Source organism: Gossypium hirsutum, chromosome D08, assembly GCF_007990345.1.
Source record: "Gossypium hirsutum isolate 1008001.06 chromosome D08, Gossypium_hirsutum_v2.1, whole genome shotgun sequence".
Taxonomy (NCBI): domain Eukaryota; kingdom Viridiplantae; phylum Streptophyta; class Magnoliopsida; order Malvales; family Malvaceae; genus Gossypium; species Gossypium hirsutum.
The window spans coordinates 50,771,919-50,786,677 of record NC_053444.1 but is presented as its reverse complement, the minus strand read 5'-3'; the positions used below and the strand labels follow the sequence as shown (position 1 = coordinate 50,786,677).

Below are 14,759 nucleotides of genomic sequence, written 5' to 3'. Positions count from 1 at the left end.
CTTTCACTCACAATGCTTTTAATACTCACCATGTTTTTAACTCTCACAATATTTTGATTTTCTCAATTTTTTTCATTTCACCTAATAAGAGTCTATATACATTATATCAAACAACCTCTTCTTTTCTCTCTTAAGAATACAACGAAGTCACCAAAATATCTCTATCTACCCCCAATATCCGTGGCTCGACTTCCATTTCATAGTGTGTAACACTTTATTACCATTAGTGACCCGAAACTAGGGAAAGCGATGATTGAATTAAAAGGACTAGTAAATTGATGAACCCTATTGGGGAAATTCGAAAGTTTTAGTGGTTTAAATATGATTAATTGGATTCCAATTTCAGTTTAGTTAGATTAGAACCTACTGATTCCATAGTGGGAGACAACATGATTAAGGAATGGATGGTTGAAATGACAGGTGATGACTGTACCTAAGGAGTGTATATATAGGCGTAAGTAGAGATAGAATTTTCTCAATTCTGTTTACAAATCTTTTTCTCTCCATAACATCATCATCTCTAGTCGTTTTGAACAAAAAATGGGATGCAACTGAAGGAAGCTCCGCATGTCGCAGCAGACGCGTGAATTGAAGTTTAATAGTAGAGAAATTGAGGAACTGGTAAGCTTCCTTATCATTTTGCATGTGTGAATTGAAGAATGAGGTAGAGTAAGAACTCTTAAGAGTTTTTGCATAATCATGGATTCTGGGTTTTAAGGGTTGAACACATTTATTTTAACCAATAAATGGTTGTCATGCTTAGTTGCCTAAACAAATAAGGCTTTAATGTTCGGACAAGCTAAGTTAACAAGGATAAGGAAACGAGGTGAGATTTTGTACCTTGCTAGTTGTTTGTTGAATGTTGATAATGAATAGTTGTTGATGGGTTATCTAGCGTGGTGAATGTATGACGATAAATGTTATGATATACTTGCTTATTGTATACAGGGTGTGGAAGGGAAATTATTGATGGGATAGATGAACTTAGGAATTGGGAACGTAAATTTTTATTAAATAGCGCCATATGGTATTACTGTGTGCAAACTGTGATGTACGAAGTTCTGGGCTTTGCAAAGGGAACACTACAGTATTTGAGCATTAATGTTAAAAAAGATGAAATGGAGGAATGGACGAAGGAATCGAGAAATTGGAATTTCATTAAGATTCTACCATCCAAGATTGCTGGGAGCGAACCACGATGTGCAAAGCTTTGGGCCTTGCCAGGGGATACTTCAATGTTCGAGCATCAAGATAAAATGTGAAACAGGTCCTTCGGGATGACACCGTGACGAAGGTTATTAGGTTTCATAGAGCAACACTACAACAACAATCAATAGGCTTTATGGGGCGATACCTTAACAGAGGTCTAATGTGTAAAACCATACTTACGCTATGACAACCGATGTAGTCCTCTGGGACAACAAACACGGGTAGTCTGCCAAGACAATAAACACAGTATAAATGACAACTGAAGCAGCACTTCGATGGGCTACTACACCGTTGACATGCATTCTCTTACCTAAGCAACTCCCAGAGCTAAAGCAGCTCTCTATCTCAACCAAAACCTTCTCAGCAAATTGTTTAATCCCCGGGAATTCCTCGTTCCGCCATTAAAGATCTATACTTTAAATCCCCTAAGCTTTTGTTTCACCTTTTTTAACTCTTTTTTTTCTCTCGAAATCCCATCAAAACTCAAGGTTAAAAATTCTCAGTTAATCCCCATTTCTCTGGCTCTAAATTTCCACTTCTTATCATAATAATGCATTTTTTTGAATTTTAATTTTATTTTTAGTTTGCAGTTTTACTTGAAGCTTTTGTAATTTTTATGGCAGAAGAAGGAAAACAAATAAACTTCAATGGCTATCAGAAAACCAGGTTTGATTGCTTTATTTGATGTTGATGGCACTCTTACAGCTCCAAGAAAGGTATTTAATCTCTTTTTTAATCCTATAAATTTGAGTGACATGATTTTGGGTTTTTGAATTTAAGTGGGATTGTGACCTTTATTTTCTTCATTTCTTCTTTTTTTGTTGAATGTTTCATTCATTTAAAATGGTATATAGGTGGCTACACCCAAGATGTTGGAGTTCATGAAGGAACTGAAGAAGGTAAATCTTTTTTGGAACATAAAAATGGCTTCTTCTTTTTTTAATTTTTAATTTTTGGGAATTTATCTAGTTTTATTTTCAATTGCAGGTTGTTACTGTTGGAGTGGTGGGTGGATCTGATCTCAGTAAGATATCTGAGCAACTTGGGAAATCAGGTTAGCTTCAGCTCTTGACATTATACTTCTAATTATGAAATGTTGTTCTTTTCATTGTTTCTCCTCTTTCTATAATTATAGATTAAAATTTTTATGAAATATTAACCATAGCTTACATTTTTCAATGCAGTTATCAATGACTATGATTATGTATTTTCTGAAAATGGGCTTGTTGCTCATAAAGATGGAAAACTCATTGGCACCCAGGTATACTCATAGCCTGCATTTTCTAGGTGTTTAAATGCTAATTTTAAGACACTTTCTCCAAATACTTGCAAGGATAGTATTTGCTTGAGCTAATGATATGTTCTTTAATCTTTTTTTTTCCTCGGTTTTTTTAAGCTTATTTGCTTTTCTTTAGCGGGTCTCTTTTTTCCGTTTTTCAGAGCTTGAAGTCATTTCTGGGAGAAGAAAAGGTCAAGGTATGATTTTTCCTTCTTAAATGTGATCCTATTCTATTAAAAATCTAGAAGGTATTGCATAACAAAAAAGGTTCATATGTGGTGTTGTTATGACTCCATTGGCATTCATTAGCAATTTCTGATTTGCGCTAGAGATGTCTACCAACATGTCTGGTTATTGATGATTTCGAGAATCTCTTCAATCTTTATACTCTTCTATTTCAAAAAATAAATGTGGGATGGCTAGAGTATCCAACTTGCACAGAGTTAAGTGGTGATTGAATGATATGTAGAAATACTGCATTGCATGTTCTCAACTCTTTTTGTTCATAGATTGCAAATGATTGTGCAGGAATTTATAAACTTCACACTGCATTATATTGCTGACTTGGATATCCCGATAAAAAGGTAAGATCATTGAAGAGTTCATTTTTTAAAGTCTAGTTCAACCCTGTGCATATTCCTTTATCATTCGAGCTGAATAAGACCAATCCTTTATCAACATTCTGTTTAGGGGTACATTCATAGAATTCCGAAGTGGGATGCTCAACGTATCTCCAATTGGACGAAACTGCAGCCAAGAAGAAAGGGATGAATTTGAAAAGTATGACAAGGTAAATATATACCTTATAGAATTTGTACTTTTATAGTGTAGAGTTTATAGATGTATGCTTTACATACATATAAAACACTTGGGGTTCCAGGTTCACAACATACGCCCAAAAATGGTTTCGGTGCTTCGAGAAAAGTTTGCTCACCTTAACTTGACATTCTCAATTGGAGGACAAATAAGCTTTGATGTGAGTGACACATATGATTTGCGGTTTAACCATTTTAAGTACAAGGAGTATAGAGATTCATTGGATTAATCATTGCTTTATGTTTGTTGTAATAGGTTTTTCCTCAGGGTTGGGACAAAACATACTGCTTGAGATACCTTGAAGAATTTCAAGAGATTCATTTCTTTGGTGACAAAACTTACGAGGTTGGATTCTTATTTGATTCAAATCTTATGGCCAAACTACATTATAGATTTATTGTCACTACCCTTTGCTTTTTGGCTTTCTTTCAATTTATACCTTATGTTTGTTTAATTTTCCGCACTTTCATGTGGCTAATGATCTTGGCCGGGTGTTTTGTGATCAGGGAGGGAATGATCATGAAATTTATGAATCAGAGAGAACAGAGGGACACACAGGTGCATTTCAAGTTCACATTATCCGCAATCACAATGCAATCATCTAATTTCCATTGACAGAAAATTTTGTGCCAATGAAAGCTTCAGGCTTACTATAACTGTTATTGTTATTGCAGTTACCAGCCCTGAGGATACAGTGGAGCAGTGCAAAGCTCTTTTCATGAGCAATTGAAACTTCCCTCTTCGTATACCATTTCAATTTGTATCTCTTAGTTTATGGAAGAATAAGTGCCAAAGCCAATGCTTGGCCCTAGCATATATATATGTATGTAATTTTATACGAGTCATTGTTAAAATTTGCCTATTAAGAGAATTTGTATGTACCAGGAATTATTACTTTATCACCATTCTTTTACCATAATAAAATCTTTTTGGGTTACAGCAATTTATTTACAGAAACCAGAAACATTTTTTAGGAGATGAAATGATTTTGGGAAAAATAACAATGAATGTATATTTACTTGTGTTTTCTCTATACATATGTATTTAATGAAAAACACATTTTTAAATGCAATCAAAGGAATCAATCACTTTGAAAAGTTGTAGTCAATCTCAAAAGTTTTGTCATTTCCTTCCCTTCTCCCCTTTTTACACTTTACAACAATGGGGGCAAGTGATCTTCTATACGTTTTTTCCCCCCTTTTTACTCTTGAGAATCTTTAATGTTGCCAAGGGTGACATTGTTATCATCCGAAGAATCTGATTGCTGAGCTTTGGATTTACTCATGACTCCAAATCCATAGTTAAGAGGAATTCCATCATCTTGGTACAGCTGTGGATAAGAACGCACACATATATCGGGTTTGATGTTCGAATGCAAAGTTTAATATCGCTGGAATTGAAAAGAGGGGAGTTGAGAATACCTCTGTTAGCTCCCTAAGATGGCGGGATCTAAATTCGTTGATCGTTGCCGCAATCTCCGATGAGGGAATTTTAGCCTGCATAAAGAAATGGCAAAAAGTAAGAAGGCTTAGATAACATGTTGCGGACGCAAAGGTTGCATATCCAGATCCATCTATTGTTAAGGAACAATCATCCATCATACCTGTGAAAGAACAGCGGCTGCCAACTGCAGACTTGGTTCCACGGTCTCCGGTACAACCTGTAGTCAGTCCACGAAGCAAGAAGAGAATTAGAGGGAAGCAAACAGGACGATGGGAGGAAATTTTGGTATGAAGGTATCAGAATATTACAGCCGTAGCACCAGCCTTTTCTAAATTAAGGCCATGATCAACATCGTGAGCACGGACGAAAGTCTTCACATTAGGGAAATGCTTGCTCAGAGCCCAAACGGTTCTATAATTGCCACCAGGAGAATCCAAGGTTATTGCTGCAGCACATGCTCTTTCAGCACCAACATTATGAAGCACCTAGCACCCAGTATAAAAAATGTTCAACATTGATCTACAAGGTTAGCTTAGTTCAAACTAGTTTACCTCTGGACTACCGGAATCTCCGAAATAAACGGGAAGATCCAGTGCACGCCCCATAGCCACCCGATCACTGAAAGAGCAAAGCTTTTATTGAGGAGCTTGAGATATCTGGCTACATATTATTTCTATCACAGGTATAGATGTTGAAAGTACAACAAAATTTATGATCATTGCAGAATGCCTCAGCCTTATCTACGTGTATGTTTTTTAGCTTCTTCAACAAAAATGTCAATTGCTTTGCATTGAAGAAAAAACGTGCCATGAAATAGGGCTACCCCTAAGCTTAAGATGGAGATAGATGTTTGCAAAATCATAACAATTACAATTGACAATCATAAAAATATGCAAATAATTCCTTCAAAAAATAATTTGAGGATACCTCCTTACGTCAAGAGCAACAAATGGAATTAGGCGTTCTGAAAGAAGCTGAGCTATGATCTGAGCATAGTCAAAAGAAAAAGAGAATAATTGCCATTGTTATATACATGTTCACATTAATATTTTGAGAGCAGGTTCATCAGATTAACATTTTTAGACTAATTTCGCAATTAAAGGGTTTAAATATTAAATACCTGCCCAACACGTCCAAAGCCACAAATGATAATATGATCATGCAAATCATCAGTCTGGAAATAAAACCAAGTCATAAAAGCAGATTAGTAACCATCAGCGACCTCATAACTCAGGTCTTTAATGTATTGAAAATAGCTGTACTACATACAGATACTTTATATTCCCTCAAACTTTAATAATGTACACACATTAATTGAACTTTAATGTTCAGTACTTTTATTGCAAAACCAATGAATCTTTCTTCCTACAGGGGATTGATAATCACTCGGATGCCTTGCACTTTCCGTATCTAATTAGTACTACCTCATGCAACAAAACATGGATTTCAAAGAACCATAGCAAGGTTGCTTTAGTTATTCAGAAACTGCTGAGAGGGAAAACGTAATCACAACCTCGATGGAGCTGTAAGTTGGAAACATTACCTCACTCTCAACAGGCAATAAACTTCGAACATCAACAAGCTCAAAACGAGAAGCAATTAACTGGCCTCCAGCAGCAAGCCATGGTGTGAGGGCCATTGAGATCCCCACAACAAGGAACAACAATGAGGATAGCTGAGAAGACATTATACCCTGCCAACAACACCATTTATACTTGAATAAGCTTAACAGTTAGAAGTTGGATTAGCAATCATATTTAAAAGAACAATGATCCCAGGCGATTAGGTAAAAAAAAGTGGTCATTTACCTAAAAAGATTGACACAACTATAATTAATGTCACAAGTAAGTTATCAAAATCTTTTTTTCTCAAATCACCCTAAGCCGGAAGAAAATCAAAAGTAGAATCTAAAGCGCAAGAGATTAACTAAAAGTTTGGCAAATGCAGGATTAACCGTTACATGTGAATGAAATAACCTCATGACTAAACTCTAGTTAATAGGGACAGAAACCTGATTAACAGCTTCACCAAAAGCCACAAATGCAAATTCTCCACCTGGTGCAAGAAGAAGACCAACCCTTATGGCAGATATGATTGAAATACCACAAAGTTTACCAACAAGTGCCACCAATATAGTCTTGCCACCAATTAAGAGTCCCAATGCCCCCGCAATGACAGGAAAATTTGAAAGAAGAAGTTTCGGGTCAATGGACATGCCAACCTGAAAACTCAGTCAGCAAAAGTCATCAGTTGCACATACTTGATAATCAATCTATGGCAGTACCAATAACCTAAAAGAAATACAAGCCTAAGCAAGAGCCGAGATTCTCCAAACTCAGTGGTGTATATAAATGATACGAAGACTTTATCCAACCACATCCCCCAACCTTTTCCCCCCTCCGGACTATGGGATAAAATAATGCTCTACTGTTGTTTTTTTATAAAATCCTCTACTGTTGAAATAATGAAATTGGGTGATATGACAATTTTATAATATTACACTAGTGGCATAAAAAATCTATTTCATCCTACCAAACATGACCTTATGGCCCCATAAAATGATCACCAGGCATGTTTTACAACTGAAGCAAGAACGCTATTCAACGAAACAAACATCTATTCATATGCAGATTGTCGAGATGCCAAAAATACCAACCGTCATGAAAAAGAGACCCAATAAGAGGCCTCGATATGGAGTAATATCTGATTCAACCTGCAAAGCGAATTCAGTCTCTGCAAGAAGCAACCCAGCTAGAAATGCTCCCAATGCCATGGAAAGTCCAGCCTGTTCAACAAGAAGAGAAAGAAAAGGGGAGGCTCTAAGGTAGTATAACTTCTACAGCAGGGGAAAAAAACAAGTCAAGAACAAGAATGTAAAGTTTTCATACCCTTGCAGTTAGGACACTTGTCCCTAAAATAACAAGGAGGGTATTGGCAGAGAATATTTCTGCATTTTTATTTTCTGCTATTTGCTTATAAATTGGCCGAAGCAGCTGCAAGAAATAAGAAAAGGTTATAAGAATCAGCAGATGCTGTGTGTCTGAAGCACTAGAGTGGTTTTCCAGAATTGGGCTCAGGAATGGACAATATTAAGTAGAAGTTCAGAAGACTGGACTAAATGCTACTGAGTCAAGTCTGGCAAAAAAAAAATGCTACTGAGTCAGTAGTATCAATCTATTAGATACATTATTATGTGCATTAAATAAATGATCAATCATCTCCACTTGAATGATATCACATACACCAACCTGGTTATATTTGAACACTCTTAATATATATAGTCTTTGAAGTTTTTCATCAGTCAACATTACAGGATAAATTAAGATAAAAACGGCAGTAACAGAATAGAAAATTATTGGGCAAACCTGAGGTCATAATTTATGAATGTCTTAGATATAAAACTTACCAATCTTCCACCAGCAATAATTGCAGTGATGGCAACTGCAGCCTTAACAGCAGCTACTCCAAGAGCTTCCGCAATGGCTCCAAAACCAACCTGGAAACCAGAAAAAATACATCACCCAAATTGCCAATATCAGTTGGTGAAGCAACAACAGCAAAGATAACAGTAATACGGCAGTCATATAAACCAGACTGAGGGGAAATTTTAGCTTTTTCTTAACTTGCCTTGACCATCAAAATTCTTCAAGTTTCTTCCCTTAAAATTACACTAGCAAATATTTATTCAGACTACTTTCTTGGGAGTTCATTAGAAGCATTTTATGGAAGCAAAATCAACTAACACAAAATGCATGATGTTGGGGAAACCACATGCTCCCTTTAAGCAAATTAATGGAATAAGTTTCCAAGAGCGTAAATAGCTACTAAGATATCTCAAGGAGATGAAGGCACAAGCAGTCTTTTATTAATAAAAGTTTAGGAAAACCATTCATCAAAACCTGAGCCCCAAGTAACCTTTTAAGGTTTTTATGCAAGCATTAGAACAAAAAAAAAACCGGATGTATGTAAATGACATACCATCATAGCAAGACAAATTCTGAACCTTCAATGTCAAATGCAGAGCAAATAGGAAAAGCAAAGACGGATTATTAGAATTTAGAAAACCTTACCCCTCCTTTTGATGAATTTGGCGAGATAAGAGGTATGAGTATAAGCAAAACAACAACAGCCAAGTCCTGGAAAGAATAGATAACAAGCAATAAAATGGCTTGCAACCATGACATCTAAATTAACTAAATGTCCAAGCAGAACTCGAAAGACTAACAAGGAGGAATCCAAGCATATCATATATAGGAATTGTATTTTCCATAATTGCTAGTTTAGTCTAATCATTCATAAAGTATCTTAAGCAATACTGGAGCTAGATGGCTCAAGTACATAGCCAATTACCATATCATGTTGAGTAGATATCTAGTTTTGTCTTTTGCACATTTGAAGGGTAAAGATGACAGTTCAAAACATGAAGAACAGGAAAGATGATTAAAAACACTGAACTTTCGTCCCTGACCGCTAAACTCAATTCATAACAAAATGCATCCTGGAGCCAGTCACTTTTCTCGAGATCATAGGATAACCTGGAAGAGTAAGACAGAAAATGTTGCGCGTCCATGGCGTGATGTACTCTCACCTCGCTCCTGTAATACCTGCAAATGAAGACAACATCAATTATATGTCCATCAAATCGAACCTTTATATATACACACAAATAAAAAGGAAAATGATAAAGTCTGATGCAATCAGATTATAGTCATATGATAAATATATCAAAACTATTAGGTGGATTTGTAAAGACATGGCAAGATCCTAAGTTATATTCTAATTTTCAAAGATTTCTCGATGCTGCAGAAGAGTATAACAGGGAACATAATCAACAAGAACAGTAAAATATTTTGCTCTAGGAAGCTTGTCTAATTACCTTTTTTTGCCTTTCTTCATATAGCACAAGAATAATGATAATATCATGTTAAAATAAATGAAATCTGAAGAAAAATCAGTCTGTGTTAATTACCTGCAGGACAACAGCAGTTGAAGACAATGCCAGGCCATTGCCAATCACTATCGCAGCTGGACTGGGATGCCCAGCAACAAAATGAGCAACTAGACCAACTGCAACTGCTGTCACCAAGACCTGTATCACATAAAATTAAGTTAAAAGAACTTAGTAAAATACGAGTGAAAGTGATAGAAAGTTTATTTTCTCAATCACCTGGGCAGTGCCTAGTCCAAAAACATATTTCTTCATGGAACTTAACCTTTCAACAGATAGCTGCAAAAAGCAAAATGAGGGTACAAGTTTATTATCTTCTCATGATGATGGAGTTCAAATGTAAAGCTGGAACCGTGGATATGATAATATACTCCACCTCAAGGCCAATATTGAATAGCAAGAAAACAACTCCAAATTCAGCAATTGCTTTGGTTCCATGTACATGACGGATTATCGATAGACCATAAGGTCCAATCAAGATGCCAGCAGCCAAATATCCAAGAACGGGGCTGCCTAGAATTTGGGGCAGATAGTTAGAAACATCAACTAATACAAAATTCCAGGAAGAGAAAAGGAAAAATAGAGCAAGGAATAGTAATAATAAGGAGAAGAAAAGCTCCAAACAGAAATTAGTGTAGTTAGGACTATAGGAAACATCATAAAAAGAAAAAAAAAATAATCAAGCATGAACTACAAATGCTATCCCAAAAATTCATGAATGAAAAGAATACTCATGTGTTTTTCTAAGAACGTCACCTCCTTGCAACATGCTCAGATTTGAAATAATTAATACAGTATTTTAGTCACCTCCAGGAAGTTTCTGAAAGACAGGCACAAAAATTACACTTGCAAGCAGTAACCACAAAACATCAAGGAGGGAGGCCTCCTCCTCGTTCATCTGTGAAATTTAAACATTGAAATGAGATGATGGCAAGCTGCATAAAAGAGGATTAAGCTTAAAAATAAAAAATAGATAATTAATAAGGAATCACATACCTCTTGATGAGGAAACGTAGCAACTAGTTTCTTGAGTCTTTTGGGAATTTTCTGTATTTGTCGGATCAGAGGCTTTGCATTTGCGGAAACTTCTTCTATACTAGTGGCAATGACATCTGGCTGCTGCAGCAGATGAGAATTCCTCTCTGCCCGATTAGCATAGAAGGCAGCCCTGTAATTGAAGGTGGGAATCATTAAGTAGCAACAAACTGATAAAACACGGACTCGATTGAATAGCCCCTCTCAGAAGATTTGACTCAGTGTTGCTCTATAATCAAGCAGTGCTTTTCTAGATCTAAACTTTTAATTAAACAAGAAATGGCATACCATTGCAAAGGAAACACATCTTGTTTCTACAGCTTCTATCAAAAACTAAAGTTAATTTCCAGAAGACATACAGGAAACACTATTTGAGTCATAAAGCAAGAAATCAACAATGTTCAGTAAAGACATATACAGGAATTTCCAGAAGAGTGATATATTTTAATTAGTTAATGAAACAAGGTAGTAAAATTCAAAACATACCCGGCTCCAAAGAGCAGTATTCCTACAACCAGCTTAGGGATTTGTTTCCTTGCAGACTCCACAAGATCCTGGGCAGCTGATGCTGGTGTGAATTGTGTCCCATCAACGCTGAAGGAAAAGAATGACGCAGAGAAGAAACGGGAAGATTTATTCAACAATGACTTTGGGGTACTAGTAGGTGAACTCTCCCTTGTCAGATCCTTTGGAGTTTCAGGCTTCTTTGGTTGAACATTTTTTGACTTCTCTGCTTCAATTTCAGCTTCTTTAAGAGAAAATAAACCCAGCATTCCATTCTCACGATCACTCTCCTCATCAACTAGTTCGAGATCTTCAGAACTTTTTCTCGCCTTCTCTGATAAGATGTCTTCCTTAGGTTCAAGTTCAACAACTACCGTACCATCCTTTTCTCTTTCAACAGTAACAGCATCAGAGGCCCCTTGAGTGATCTCTCCCTCCTCGACAACAGCCTCTTTACCCAAAACCTTCCCATGGACAGCTTCACCAGTTGAAGTAGAAAGAGATTTTTCGGCTTTTTGTAGGGCCATCTCAGCATCATGCATACACTGTGTAGCCTCCAACTCAAAAGCAACAGCTTGCTCTGCTAAAAGCATGATATGGGCCACATCTTCCTCAGCTTTAAAGGCATCCATCTCTGCTTTCTCTGCAACCTCATTCAATCGATGTGCTTCATTGTGCAACTCATAATTTTTACTCCGCAAGTGCGATAACTCTGCTTCACAATTCTCGAGCGTCTCCTGGCATTTTATAATCTCATCTTGTGCAGCCAATAGTGGTCCATTATCTTCCCTAACATCAATTTCCACATCAATTTCCCCAGATCTTTCTGGGAAATCATTTCCCTCTTTCTGAGACTCTACTACCACCTGATGCCTTGCCTTGGCTAAAGATAGTGCCATTGTTGCTTCTAGAACAGCCTCTTTAGCAACACGCTCTTCATTCAAAATATCTTGAATCATATCAAGCCTTCTATTAACATCAATCCGAGCATGAGCTGCTTCGTCCTTCAAGGCTATCGCAGCTTCTGATATTCTCTGAGCCTTTTCCTCAAACATTCTACTATTAAGACGTGCCACTTCCAATTTCCTCATTGCCTTCTGCAACAATTCCTTCAACTCATCCACAGTTGGTGTTTCCACTTCATTACTTTCATTTCTTTCTTCTTCTCCCAAACCATTTGAGACAGTACCACTCGAGTTCTCATCATTATTCTCCACAAACTCCACATTCTCACCATTCCCAACGGAAAATGCCAAAGAATCATTACCTTGACGACGCGACCTAACTCCTCTTACTTTCAAGACATCACGTAAACCATAAAACGATGTACTTGAATACGCACAGCACAAATGACTATCAAATTTCCCTCTGAAAACCAAATTTGAACTTAAACAGCCACTATACACCAGACATTTCCTCGTTTTATTCAAGGACCGAGTTTTCAATCCAATCTTGGAATCAAAAACATTGTAACCTAAATTTTTGCATCTAAACCTATGGCATAAGGGATCCAGTATCCTATAACTAGTACCTTCACTACCGTGAAAGCTAGTAGAACGCTTAAAACTACAAGCAAAATCCATCTTTATTCTTGACAAGCGTTTCAAGAACTCTCATTGACTTTCTATTCAAATACCTGGGAAGATTAAAGTATTAATGAATACGCACTAGCAGTCCTAGAACAGCAAATCCAAATATAATTTATACTCATGCAAGAACGCCTACGTCTACGTATATGTAAGCAAAGAAGTTAAGCACATATTCTGCAAAAGAATCAACAAATAAAAGCGAAGAGAGAGTAAACTTACTGATCAAAGAAGAGAAGAAATGCTTGAGAAAGGCGCAGTTTCTTCAGAGAAAGTAAAAACTAAAGCAGAAATGACACAAGTGATGAAAAATCAGCGTCTTTATATTCTTTCAATTGTAAAGTTGAAAGATATTGTATATTCGTTCTCTTTCGGTTCTCTCCCTCAAACTTTGCGAGATTAGAAATGGTAGAAATTAAAGAATTCCTCACTATTTTTCTTTTCTTCTTCTTTTTCCCCTCTGTTTGGGAACTGAGAAAAAAAGAAGGGAAAACTTGCAGGGGGAAATTAGGTGATTGGTGGATAATTTGTTTTGTTTTTCCGCGAAGTACTTGAATTTACTAAAACGGCCTTTTATTTGTGTGGAGAATGAGATTTTATAGGGTTTTACTGACTAATATACCCTTGGAAAGACTACAGAATCGTAAGCGCTAAGCAGTTGTGTTTGGGGCGCGTGGGAGCTAACTGACTCTGTTTCTTTTTAGTTTTTTAAACTGATTCTGTTTCATGTGGCGGGTAAAACGATATAAAATTTTTAAACTTCAATTTGGATAAAAAGAATTATTATTTATAAAATGTGCCGAATCTTGAATTTTTAAACATTTATGATCCAAGTCCCCCAAGTTCTTATTACTATTTTTTTTGTTAAATTTTGCTATTAGCTATTATACTATGCATAAGTTACATATTTAGTTCTTATAATTTAATTTGATTAATCTTAATTTTTTTTTAAATTTTCAAATTTTAACCCTTACCCAAACAGTAACAGTGAAATTTGTTAGGTCAAATTTTGGTATTGGTATAGTACTATGCGTAAGTTGTAGATTTAATGCTTATTCTCCGATTTGATCATTTTAGTCTCTATACTTTTTAATTTTGAAATTATGATAATGACTCAAATGATTGTCGTTAAATACATTAACTAAAGGCATAATGACTTATTTGATATTCCACCTTTACAAAAAATTATTTTGAAGTGGTATACATTAACAAAAAAAATTATTTGATATATTTTTTTATATTTTAACATTTTTTTAAAATTAATTAATTGTTAATGTGGTATATACATAGATGTCACATCCCAAAGTTAACAAATGTTAACTTTTCAATCCATTTTGAAGCAACATGACAAACATAACAAACAACACAAGTTCAATGGATAAAGAGGCGAAAAATAAAATAGAGGGCTAAAATGACTTTTTGTGTAAAATTAGAGGACTAAATAAGTCATTGTGCCTTAACTAAACTAACATAACTTTCTTTGTGTTATTATGTAGAAATGATAAATTGGCATGACATTAAACATGGAATAATATGTTTACTTCATAAATTTTAAAAATAGTAAAATTTAACGGTTACCATTTAGGTAAGGACTTAAATTTAAAATTTAGAAAGTAAATAGACTAAGAATGACCAAATTAGAGTATATGAACTAAATTCACAACTTATATACAATATAAGAATCGAATTCACAATCCTAAACCATGCTTTAAATTTTAATTAACATATTAGATTAAAATTATAAAAAATAAACAAATAATATTTTTAAATGTAGGGATTATTTAGACTTAATTCTCAATTTAGGCCTTTGAACAATGCTTGTGTTCCCACTTTGGTACCTATACTTTTTTTGTCTAAATTGATACTTGTACTATCATTCTGTAACTTGATTCAACCCCTTTTTGTAATAGTGTTAAAAACTGGTTGCCACGTGGTGCCA

The 14,759-nt window shown here is 35.5% G+C and overlaps 2 protein-coding genes across 5 annotated transcripts; one reads left to right on the top strand and one right to left on the bottom strand.

Moving 5' to 3' along the window:
* Window positions 1–1,290: 1,290 nt before the first annotated feature.
* LOC107900900 (phosphomannomutase) lies at window positions 1,291–4,241 on the top strand. Of its 4 annotated transcripts, none has more exons than XM_016826674.2 (12): window positions 1,291–1,697; window positions 1,833–1,925; window positions 2,064–2,108; window positions 2,197–2,263; window positions 2,394–2,470; window positions 2,650–2,685; window positions 3,017–3,072; window positions 3,179–3,278; window positions 3,369–3,464; window positions 3,560–3,649; window positions 3,811–3,862; window positions 3,979–4,241. In XM_016826674.2, the coding sequence occupies exons 2-12, from the start codon at window positions 1,857–1,859 to the stop codon at window positions 4,032–4,034; spliced, it is 744 nt and encodes a 247-aa protein (XP_016682163.1). In that variant the 5' UTR covers window positions 1,291–1,697; window positions 1,833–1,856; the 3' UTR covers window positions 4,035–4,241. The 4 variants fall into 4 exon arrangements, with proteins under 4 accessions (XP_016682163.1, XP_016682164.1, XP_016682167.1 ...); XM_016826675.2 differs by having other exon boundaries at window positions 1,358–1,711; XM_016826678.2 differs by having other exon boundaries at window positions 1,393–1,697; window positions 1,800–1,925.
* Window positions 4,242–4,318: 77 nt separating this feature from the next.
* On the bottom strand, window positions 4,319–13,392 carry LOC107900899 (K(+) efflux antiporter 2, chloroplastic). The gene is made up of 21 exons (XM_016826673.2): window positions 13,043–13,392; window positions 11,217–12,870; window positions 10,692–10,863; window positions 10,503–10,593; window positions 10,072–10,208; window positions 9,915–9,974; window positions 9,717–9,836; window positions 9,283–9,351; window positions 8,818–8,883; window positions 8,154–8,243; window positions 7,636–7,740; window positions 7,404–7,532; window positions 6,759–6,968; window positions 6,291–6,440; window positions 5,868–5,921; window positions 5,675–5,733; window positions 5,299–5,365; window positions 5,056–5,232; window positions 4,908–4,964; window positions 4,726–4,800; window positions 4,319–4,634 (listed from the first exon to the last, which is right to left on the bottom strand). Exons 2-21 carry the CDS (start codon window positions 12,815–12,817, stop codon window positions 4,506–4,508), a joined length of 3,618 nt encoding a protein of 1,205 aa, XP_016682162.2. The 5' UTR covers window positions 12,818–12,870; window positions 13,043–13,392; the 3' UTR covers window positions 4,319–4,505.
* Between the last annotated feature and the right edge of the window lie 1,367 nt (window positions 13,393–14,759).